Source organism: Octopus bimaculoides, chromosome 3 (assembly GCF_001194135.2).
Source record: "Octopus bimaculoides isolate UCB-OBI-ISO-001 chromosome 3, ASM119413v2, whole genome shotgun sequence".
Taxonomy (NCBI): domain Eukaryota; kingdom Metazoa; phylum Mollusca; class Cephalopoda; order Octopoda; family Octopodidae; genus Octopus; species Octopus bimaculoides.
Genome location: NC_068983.1, coordinates 119454562 through 119466194, shown reverse-complemented (window position 1 = coordinate 119466194; position 11633 = coordinate 119454562). Strand labels below are relative to the sequence as shown.

At 35.0% G+C, this 11633-nt stretch overlaps 2 protein-coding genes across 6 annotated transcripts in view; one reads left to right on the top strand and one right to left on the bottom strand.

Annotated features, from left to right (window-relative positions):
* The window catches only part of LOC106876649 (coiled-coil domain-containing protein 60), a 45434-nt gene extending 41132 nt beyond the window's left edge, over window positions 1–4302 (top strand). For all 5 annotated transcript variants that reach the window (XM_014925264.2, XM_014925263.2, XM_052966490.1 and 2 more), the window contains 4 exons: window positions 575–697; window positions 800–943; window positions 2709–2799; window positions 3667–4302. In XM_014925264.2, the coding sequence (XP_014780750.1) occupies window positions 575–697; window positions 800–943; window positions 2709–2799; window positions 3667–3927 (619 nt within the window). In that variant the 3' untranslated portion in view covers window positions 3928–4302. The remainder of the gene's footprint in view (window positions 1–574; window positions 698–799; window positions 944–2708; window positions 2800–3666) is intronic.
* A 3814-nt stretch (window positions 4303–8116) lies between these two features.
* The window catches only part of LOC106876646 (transcription termination factor 3, mitochondrial), an 11541-nt gene continuing 8024 nt past the window's right edge, over window positions 8117–11633 (bottom strand). The window contains exons 4-6 of the mRNA XM_014925262.2: window positions 10957–11024; window positions 10446–10536; window positions 8117–8473 (exon numbers count right to left, since the gene is read on the bottom strand). Of these exons, the coding sequence (XP_014780748.1) occupies window positions 8196–8473; window positions 10446–10536; window positions 10957–11024 (437 nt within the window). The 3' untranslated portion in view covers window positions 8117–8195. The remainder of the gene's footprint in view (window positions 8474–10445; window positions 10537–10956; window positions 11025–11633) is intronic.

Sequence of the window (11633 nt, the reverse complement as noted above, 5' to 3'; positions counted from 1 at the left end):
ATTGATTTGCTCCCTAATTAGTTGGGCTATGACCCTCACTGTAACTTTCATAACCTGATCTAACAGCTTGATGCCTCTGTAATTATTTGTATCTAAAGCGTCACCTTTACCTTTGTAGCAGTTGACTATGATGCTGCTACACCAGTCATTGGGTATGACTCCTTCGTGTATCACCTGGTTCGTAATACGGGTGACTAGGCTATAGTCACTGCCAGATATTTTGAGCATCTCTGCAGTGATTCCTGATGGGCCGGGGGCTTTCCTGGTCTTCATATATATACATATATATATATATATTTCCCAGATTCATAATCTCTGTATTTTTCTATTTAGTGTTTCTGACCTATGAAAGAACTTAAGTATTTTTCAAACACTTAGGAGTTAAAAAATATTAGTTGTCCAGACCTACATTTCTAAAAGCCATTAGTATAGCTGTTTCTTTCTGAAACATCTGCCAGGAAAATAAAGTTGTTGTATCTTTTCTATTATGAGTATTGTCTATAACAATTCAATCACTCCAGTCTGTCACAGTTGCTTTAATACTGCCTACTCCTCTTCATTTTTCTACTTGCAGTTCATCTGAAGTTAAATCCAGGCATCACCAAGAAAATCTCATCCAGTTATTGCGTCAAAAATTTGAAGATGTAAAAGAAGACAAAGCCTTTTCTTTGCATGATACTTTAGAGAAAATAGAGAAGTAATTAAAGCCTATTTATTGTAGATATGTTACTCAATTCAACATGTTTTCTCAAAAGATATTTATGTAAAAGAATTGCTTGAATTTCCTTCATTATTGCAGAGAAAATTTGCTAGTCTGTCAGAGCAAGTATCAAGCAATATCAGGGGACCATTTCAGTTATCGCCATGTCCTTAATGAAATGCGTAAAAAAACAGTATCTCAGTTCAACAAATTTGATGAAAAGATTGTTCCAGATAATAATTGGTGAGTTGAGATTTCTAATATTATAAATTTATATTTTTTACCTTCATAGCTATTGGAAAAGAGTAACCTATTGTAAAGCTAATGTACATAGATGGCATTCAAATTCGTGAGGCATTCCATATTTTCTGTCCAGCCCATACTAGCATGGGAAGTGGACATAAAAGGAGGAGGAGGAGGGAGAAGTGATGAAGGATGATGGTGGCAGTGGCTGCAGTAATATGATGATTATGATGTGAAAAGTCATAAATTAAAACATATGGGTTAATGTGATGTTTAATTAAAGATTTAAGGAATTCGTCGAATGATAGTTGTGAGTTGCAAATTAACATAATTATTACTGAAAAAAGTGATAGACTTGATGAAGTTCTGAACCTCTGTTTCCTTTGTTGCAGGCACTCTTCTTAGATAAGATATTTAGCTTGTTTAAGCCTCCATGCCTATTATAAATGAAAGTGCTGTATTTCACAGCTGCAAGGAACACAGGTTTATAAAAAACCTCAGTTTTAATAGTCTTTTCTTGAACTACTACTTACAAGTTGTCCAAACCCTGGCTTTCATCATTATCAACATCATAATTTTTACATTTGCTTTCCATATTGGCATGGGTTGAACCATAGTTGCCATGGTCCAAGCCAGCTCCTGTTGAGAGTTACTGCCATGTAAGATGGTTCAAAGGATCCTGTCTTGCTGGTACTTTTCATTTTTGGCTTGATCCCTAAAACTGGACACTCTTCTTATCACCAACTCCTTTACAAAGTGTACTGGATTCATTTTATCATGGCACAAACACTAAAGAGGTTATCATTCCTCAGTAAGATCATGTTGTCCCTGCTTGTTTGCCAACTATTTTACTGTGTGCACTGAGTACATTTTATCATGTTGCCACCACTGGTGAGGTTTCCTTATATCTCCTAAGACTAGAGATTCCCCACTGCTCTCTGATGTGTTCATTCACTCAAGGTGACAAGTCTGTGAAGATGAATAGAAGAGAGATAGAGTGACTTGAAAGATAGGGAGTGAGTGATAAGGAGATAACTGATGGAGAGAAGAGTGGATATCAAAGACTGAGAAGGCAGCAGATGTGGACTCTGATAAGGATACATTATTAGGCAAGTGCACATAATGTGTACTCTAAATGTTAACTCTTTCTTGGGGTTGGCTTTGCCTTTTAACTTCACTTCCTCTACCTATCAATAAAATAAGTACCACTGGGGTTGATTAAATTTACTACACCATTCCCCCAAGAAGCTTGTACTCTTGTACAAATGTAATTGATTATTAAGGTGGTGAGCTGGCAGAGTTGTTAGCATGCTCAGGCAAAGTGTTTAGCAGCATTTCGTCTGTCTCTACATTACATTCTGAGTTCAAATTCTGCTAGGGTTAACTTTGCCTTTCATCCTTTTGGGGTCGATGAAATAAGTACCAGTCAAGTACTGGGGTTGATGTAATCGACTATCCCCCTCCTCTGAATTTCAGGTCTTGTGCCTATAGTAGAAAGGATTATTATTATTATTAAGTCAGCAAGCTGACAGAATCATTAGTGTATCAAGCAAAATGCTCAGCTGCATTTCTTTTGGCTATCCACATTCTAAGTTCTAACCTTTTCACCAATGTTATCTTTGCCTTTCATCCTTTTTGGGGGTCAATAAAATATATTATCAGCCAAGTACTGGAGTTTAAGTAATCAAGTAGCTCACAAAAAAGAAAAGAAAAAAAATTGCTGGCTTGTGCCAAAATTTAAAAACGTTATTGTTATTGCCATCAGGTTTGTAGAACTTCAGGAGAAAATTCCGTCAACCTTAAAATCTCTATGGTATTATAAAGCAATACTTCATAAGCTTTCCAAATTCAGTTTTGTAAGTATCGTATATTTTCTTATTCTTTTCTAACTTCATTGGGTTGTAAATACCACTGCAAGTTAAAATAAATATTTAATAGACATATATATATATATTAGACATACAGATTTATTGATTATATAGTTATAAGTTTGTATCAGTGATATTTTCTCCAGAAATGGAAGGCATACATTAAGTACATAAATAAATGCAAATAACAAACTTGATAATAATGTAACTCTTTCAATTATATGGGTTTGAGTTTTTCTTATGAAATATATAAATGACTCCATATGCATATTTATTAATAGCCTGCCATGTATTATTGATATCAATGAAATATTAAAGTGTTAATTATATATTTTCTTTTTTTGTTATTGATATCAATGAAATAGTAAAGTGTTAATTATATATTTTCTCTTTTTGTTATTGTTCATCTTGCTATATTGTCTCTCAATTATTTAATCTACTTTTTGCAATGTCATCAGATGACAATTACCTCTTGTAAACCCGAATTGCCTCAGTTTCTAAAAATAACAACAGGTTTTATAACTGCTTTAAGGTTAACCCGTAATGAGAGGGAGGTGTATCCAACTTAAAAAAAATAACTGATTCCATTAAAATATGTAAACCTTTTAATTTGTTAAAACCCTGTCATCTCTGTTAGGTCAAAAAAATGGATGCTAACTAAAAAAAAAAAAACATTCTGATAAAAAGAATATATAATTTTGAAATCTTATCCCTGTGTTGCCTTCAAGAAAGAGCTTTGATTAATTCATATAACTTTCAAGCTAAAAAAAGAATTCAATGTACTTTTTCATTTTCAAAAAATACTTTTAAATTACAATCTAATATGTATATTCAATTGTGTAATGTCACATTCAGGTGAAATTTGGTGAGAAGTTAAGTGCTTATAAGTTCCTGAAAGTCCTCTCAACATTGGAACCTTGGGATATATGCAGTCCTGACATCAGTGCTGCTATAGAATTTTGCCGAGCAAAAATTACTGATATTACAATTGAAGAATATGAGATTTGGTTCAGACAACAATTTCCAGCTATTTACCGACCAGAGACAGCTCCTGCCTCCACTAGGAAATCCAACTCTCATAATGCCTTTAGCAGGACTTTGACCTTAAAGACGTAATATACTGTGCCATTGTTTTGTTGTTCCATGTAAGAGTTATTTCATTGGTTGTAATAGATATTTAACAAATCTGTAATAATTAATTTGATGAGGAAACGAGGAGGAAATCTCTTGTGTTAATTCTGTGATTTATCTCTTAGATGTTTGTTGTTGGATGCAAGTCAAAATGATATATTTAGTAAAATACATGTAAATCATATATCAGTAAATAATGTAATTTTTTTTTATAATTCAATTAATTTATTTCAACCATGAATCAAAAAAAATGAATAAATAAATTTATGTAAATTTCATAACCTAAAATGGTTTACTTGCAGTGATAATTTAATTACAACTATAATTTTATTCACTAATAAAATCAGTTACTGCTAATCACTGAAAGAAATTATCAATTCATTTCATATCTTTTTCTCACAACATAATTATTTTTGATGCTTTATTACTTAAATATCCTTTAACTTTTACTTGTTTTTAGTCATTAGACTGTGGCCATACTGGGGTACCTCTCTGAAGAATTATTTTCTTAAACTTGGTACTGATTCTAGCAGTCTCTTTTGCTGAACCACTAAGTTATGGGGATGTAAACACATCAACACTGGTTGTCAAGCAGTGGTGAGGACAAACAGGCACAAAGACTCTTACACACACACACTAGGGGCTTCTACCAAATCTACTAATAAGTCTTTGGTTGGCCTGAGGCTATAATAGAAGACACTTGCACATGGTCCCACTGCATGGCACCTTGGGCACTAATTTATTTTTTATGAGGTAATTTCCACAAGTGCACTTATATACTAATTTTTACAACTCCTGTACATTTACTTAGTGAATCACTCATCAGTACTTTAGTAATTACAGTGATGTATGTGCTTCACTGAGTAGGTGTAATTAGCATTTCTGGTTTTGGTACAAGGCTAACAGTTTTTAGGGAAGGGGATTAGTCAGTTGAGTGAACCCTAGGATTGGACAGGCACATTTTTTATTTGACTGTGGAGTGATGAAAAAGGTCAGGTTGAGGTTGGCAAGATTTGGAATAAATACTGCAAAGTACTTTTTCTAATGTTCTAATGATCTGCCAATACACTTCTCTGGAGTCTTTTATAATACCAGAACATGCTGTTAGATCTTATTACACATCCAAACGTGGCACTCATAGAATCATTTAAGGATTTAGAAAAAAAAAAAAAATGTTTAGCACTATCTGTTCTAGATCTTTATATTCTGAGTTCAAATCTCACCAAGGTCAACTTTATCTTTTATATCTCCAGGGCTGATAAAGTAGAGTACCAATGTGATACTGGTGTCAATGTAATCAACTAACTCACTTCCCTCGAAATTTCTGGCCTTGTACCTAGATTAGGAACTGAATTGTAGGTACCATATGCTCCTTTGCAGGCTGCCTTTCGGAGCCACTGTAGTGTTGAACCAAACTGGGGTTAACATTTTACCAGAAGCTGTGCTGGGTCCCTGTATGTCCTAGGGTTCAGTTTCCTGTTATTCAAAGCAGCTATATTTTGCATCAAGTTTGGTGTGGTTGAGTAAGATAATTTCATATTGTGTCTGTTGAATATTTTATGGTATTCAAGGGCTCTGAAGAAGATGCCACGTATATCTCTAGCAATATTCCACACAAAGGTGAGGTAAACCAAACTGTTCTCCTTTTATGTAGCCTATTCTTATACTTTCTATGTGGAAGATCTAAATTCATCTCTTTATTGGATTTAATGGTGTTGGATGTGATCCTTCATCTAAGACAGGGTACTAAAAGGGGTTGTATGAGATCTATTTTGTTCACAACTTCAATTGCAGAATGTAAACATTGTAACCCATTGCCATGGTGATCTATCTTATCGCTATCTGATGTAAGACCAAATCTAGTACATTCTGATTTAAGTGGCTTCTGGAGGTGGTGGGTAGAACAAGTGCATGCACCCTGTTGGAAGATGAGAGATCTTCTCTACATACCCAGTGTGTCATTATAGTATTGGGCATTCTGCATTAGGATATTACTGCCAATAGTCTAGATATTCTTGTGGATACACTATTTACTATGGATTTGATGATGGCTCTTGGTTGATTAAACTTTCTATTCATGTACTGTGTTTGTGGTAAGACTACAAACCCATAGTGAGGTCAGCGTTACATCTGTGTCATTATAATGTCCCTATCCATAGTAACAGATAGTCCATTACTACTGAAAATATTCCTGATTCTTTCAGTTGTGTGTTCTAGGTCAACTTTGCTAAACCTACAGAATAGGAGTAGGGCATCAACTCTTTCAGTCCACCTCCTATATCAGTGAAGACACACTTAATATTATGCAATATGTACAGATCTACCACATCAATAACTTGGGCCCTCAGTCACTTGTGCCCGTAGTTTTGAAGTTTTCTAACCTGTTTTTACAAGCCCACAATTTGTCAATCTAAATTGACTGTTTTCCTAGCTGCTAAAATTATATCAACATCCTTCCTAGATAAAGAGTTCTTCATGATGAAGATTAAAGCCTTATTAAAAAGTACAGGATTAATAGGATTCAATATCTATCTGCATAAATTTTGTTTGTATTTTGATAGGTTAATTTTTAAATCAGTCAACAGTATCTGTTTATCCAACTAAAGATCTAATTTCACAAGGTTTCTCCATGTGGGGAATATCCTATCTGTAATGCTTTTGTTGTGGAGGCGTAATGGCCCCGTGGTTAGGGCAGTGGACTCGCGGTTTCGATTCCCAGACTGGGCATTGTGTGTTTATTGAGCGAAAACACTTAAAGCTCCACAAGGCTCTGGTAGGGGGTGGTGGCGACCCCTGTTGTACTCTTTCACCCCAACTTTCTCTCACTCTTTCTTCCTGTTCTTGAGTAACGCTGCGATGGACTGGTGTCCCATCCAGCTGGGGGAACACAGAAACCGGGCCCATAAGCCTGGCTAGGCTTTAAAAGGGCGCATAATAATAAAAAAATAATGATTTTGTTAATGTGACCTATGTCAGATTTGGATGGACTAATCAACCTAGTAAAAGAGTTAAAGGAGGAATTCAGTTTATGGTCCTTCAAGGTAATCTGAGGTTGTTTAGGTAGACAGAGTTTTGAATACCAGGTCCTCAACAGTTCTGAGTCCTTCCAAGATGGAAAATGGCATAGTTTTATATCCCTTATTAAGCTTCTTACATATAATATTCTTGTAGTGATCAATATTAAAATTATACAGGTTGCCTGTCTTGTTGAACTGCACTTGTATTCTGCCACATTTCCTTAGCTCATCGATAAGGTTTCTGAGTTTTCTTAGGTATTTCTGTGAATCATGTTCTTCCAAAACATTATCATACCAGGTGCTCTTCCTGTTGCCAACACTCATCTGTTTCTAAGCAAAGTAATATTTCCCCATGGCCAGATGTTTTACAAAGTAGATTGGAAATGAATGCCTCTGCCTGTGAGATGGTGAGGGACCTGTGGAAGGGGTAAACCCAGAAGATGTGAGACAAAGTAGCGAGAAAGGATCTTCAGATGTTGAGCTTCACTGAGGAAATGACAAGGGACTGGGGGTTGTGGCAATTTGGTGTACTTGAGAAGACATGTCAAGCTAAGTAAAATCAGTCATCCATACATATAGGCATGTCCTTTGCAGGTGCTGGTGCCATGTAAAATGCACTCATGCCATTGCTGCATGAATGTACCCATACTGGTGGCATATAAAAAGTACCCAGCTAACTCTGTAAAGTGGTTGGTGTTAGGAAGGGTCCAGCCACAGAAATCATGCCAAAACAGACAACTGGAGTCAGAACAGCTCCCTGGCTGCCAAGCTCCTGTCAAACTGTCCAATCTATGCCAGCATGGAAAATGGGACATTAAACGATGACGATGATGATGATACAATGTTAACACTGGAGACATTTATACATGCGCGCACACACATAGATATGTATATACATGATGAGTTCATTTCAGTTTCATTCTCCCAAATCCACTCAAGGCTTTGATCAGTGTGAGGCTACAATAGAAGACAATTGTCCAACGTGATACGCAGCCATGCTTGCACCTTGTTTTGTTAAAAATCTTCATTTCCAAACCCAAGTCCTTACTAATCACTCCCTGCTGCTTTCTCTATTGTCTAAACATTGAATTATGCATTACTATAAACAACAAGAGATATAACCTGAACATCAAGTAAAGAAAAAACAAAAAAAAATCTAAGTTCAAAGTTATTTATTAAAATATTAATAAGCTTTGACATTCTTTTCTAAGAATTTGCCTATATACATGCTTTAAATTACAATGTTTTTAGAAATTGATTAAACTCAGCTGTAGAAGATTTAGCAATAGTTGTGCAAAATTCTTTATCAGTCTGAGTAACCAAAGCTTTTAATGATACATAGTTCTCTTTGCATGGGTCATACTGGTTTCGTTTAAGGTATTTCAAAAATTGATGCCGTTCCTTAATTTTGAAAAGGCGTGTTCGGAATATTTGTGGCCATTGAACTAATTGTACATGATTCAAGCCCATTTCATGATGAAGGTATTCAAATTTATTAGTGAGAAGATATTTATCTGAAAAACAACAGAACAGAAACAATAACAAAATGTGGTTAAAGAGGAAAAGATGACAAACTGTATTACTTAAAACTTTCACATAATCTATTTTAAAAAGTTTCATTAAAAGATAAAATAAAAATTACATCAATCTTTCTACTATAATACTGTAAACACTTTTATAAAAGTTCTTGCTCAAAACGTTTTACAGCTCACCAAAATATATCTAAATATCATTATAGGCACAAAATTTGATGTTATGTACAATAAAAAAAAATGAAGTTAATATAATTTAATAATTATATGTAGAGCTATGAAGTGGGACAACTGGTGAAGTGTGATCTTCAGATGTTGAGTATCATGGAGGCGATGACAAGTGATTGAGATCTTTGGTGATTCACTGTGCTTGAGAAGACGTGTCAAGCTAAGTGAAATCATAATCATGGCCAGTGCTAGTCACACATAAAAGGCACTTGTGCTGGTGACATGTAAAAGGCACCCAGTACACTCTGTGGAATGGCTGGCATTAGAAATGTTATCCAGCAGTAGAAACCAAGCCAAAACAGACAGTGGAACTTGTTGCAGTCCTCCAGCTTACCAGCCCCAGTCAAACAGTCTAACCCAAGTTAGCATGGAAAACAGATACTAGATAATGATGATAATATTGGACAATATATATTTTTAGTTGATATTTCAAGAGGACGAATTTAATTGTAGAAAAATATATTTAATTATTAACACTACACAAATTAAGAGGAATGACCACCAAAAGTGGACTCCTATATGCTAGAAATAGATGCCAAATCACTTAACCACGAAATATTTTCTCAAGAAAAAAAAATTCTCAGCAAGACATCAGACTGTAAAAGGGCAAGACAAATGAAAATATACGAAATAAAAAACGATTACCTATGTACCAATGGTTTCACCTGTTAATATTTACACAAGCAAATATCTGCAGGATCATCAGCGTAGTCTGTCGATTTATAAAATATAATTTCCAGAACTAAACACAGAACGTTCACCCGAAAGGAAGCATGCATAAAATTTTGCAAATTACATTCGGCGTATTTTTCAAATGTCTTCAATCTGAGAACATATTCTTCGTGGTTAGGTGATTTGGCATCTATTTCTAGCATATAGGAGTCCACTTTTGGTGGTCATTCCTCTTAATCTTGTATGTAATATAATTTTAATCTTCGGATTTTTTAAAAATATGCTAGACCACTGGTTTTAATTGATTAATATCAATTTCTACCCTTATTATTTAATTATAAATACTACACTACAGAAGAAACTTAACTGAATAAAAATATCATTAAAAATATCAGCTGAATTAATGACAAAGGTTAAGACTCATCTCTAAAATACTATCTTCATGTTACTAAAAATACTATAACAACACCATTCTAGAACAATATTTTTTTGCTCAGATTAGAATATCCCCAGATAATAGTATCAGTAATCTCAGTAGCTCAAAGACAATACTCATATGTACACCTCCAGAGGTGTGTGGGTTATTACTGTTGTAATCAAGTTCACTTTATCTCTCTTAGGCACTTATCAGGCCCAAATATTCTACCTGTTTTATGTGCAAACTGGCCACATCTGGCTTCTCACACCTACCCTACAATGTCATTCTAAAATTAAACAACCACATCGAAATCTTGAAGCTACAAGATAATGCAGGATTAATTCAAAGCAATGTAAATAAATACGTATTACAGTTGACAAAAGAAATCTGAATGTGAAAGAGTTAATCTAGACGAGAGGAAACACAGCATGCCCAAATTTCCATAGTACACTATATGATAAATTGCTCCACATCTATGTTTCCAGAGAGATCATGAACCAGTCAGTAGCATGGGATATCTGAAATATTTTATGTATCATATCAAGTTCTTTGACCGACTACCTACATGATATAAATTTGTTTAATCAAACAATAACCCAGTATTTGAAAGAAAAAAAAAAAACCATTTGTGCTTACTGGAAAAGTAAACTTTTGGAACTAACAAAAATATTTTTTGTAGATCTGAATTTGTGAAACCAAGAAATTCTTTCATTTCAAAATGGATTGCCTGAAAAATAAAATATGACATGAAGTTAAAATTTATGGCAAGTAAAGATAATAAATTGCATAACTATACAGGACTTAATATGAGTATATAATTTCTTAATTAGGTATGAGTTTTGGGCAAATGAAGAGGCCGGGAGTGACATAGAAACTCCTGAATTAAAAGTAAAATATTTAGTACTATTGTACTGTATAGAGAACAATGTTTTTATCAAGCATAAGGACAATTTTGTTATGACAGATGTCCCCAGAAAAGACACAAAGACCATAACTTCTTGTTTCCTATAGCTTTTAAGCCTTCAAGCCTATAGAAAAGAAACACTAATACAACTTCACATGAACACTAGCTTTAAAGCTCTTCTTACAAGAAATTGAATTTTAAAATTAATCTATTTTGTAACTAAAAATAATATCCAATACTTACTTTAATTGCTTTGATGTCATATGTGATAAGTTTTGGTAGTCGGCATATTACTTCTCGGATTTGATTACCTGTCAGAGAAGAAATGGATTAACAAAAGGAACCATTGACTAGAAAAACAACAGTTTCAGAAAAAGATACCAGACCTATATTTCATTCTAGAAGTAAGACATTACACAGAATGTCTAATTTGAATTCAAAGGCCAGTCAGGTGGTACTGGCAACGACCACACTCAAAATGGTGTATTTTACGTGCCACCTGCACAGGAGCCAGTCCAGCGGCACTGGCAACGATCTCGCTCGAATGTCTTACACGTGCCAGGAAGGTGACGCTGGGCACAGGTGCCATCACGATTTCACTTTCGCTTGCCCCAACAGGTCTTCGCAAGCGAAGTTTCATGTCCAATGAAGGAGACGACGTTGGCATAGGTGTCAGTCGTCGAATTTAGTTCGATTTCGATTTCACTTGCCTCAACAGGTCTTCGCAAGCGGAGTTTAGTGTCCAATGAAGGAAAGGTACGCATAAGTGGGCTGGCTACACCCTTGGATTTATGTCTCACTTGGTTTGCCGGGTCTTCTCACGCACAGCATATTTCCAAAGGTCTTGGTCAGAAGTCATCGTCTCGGTGATGCCCAATGTTCGAAGGTCTTGCCTCACCACCTCATCCCAGGTCTTCCTG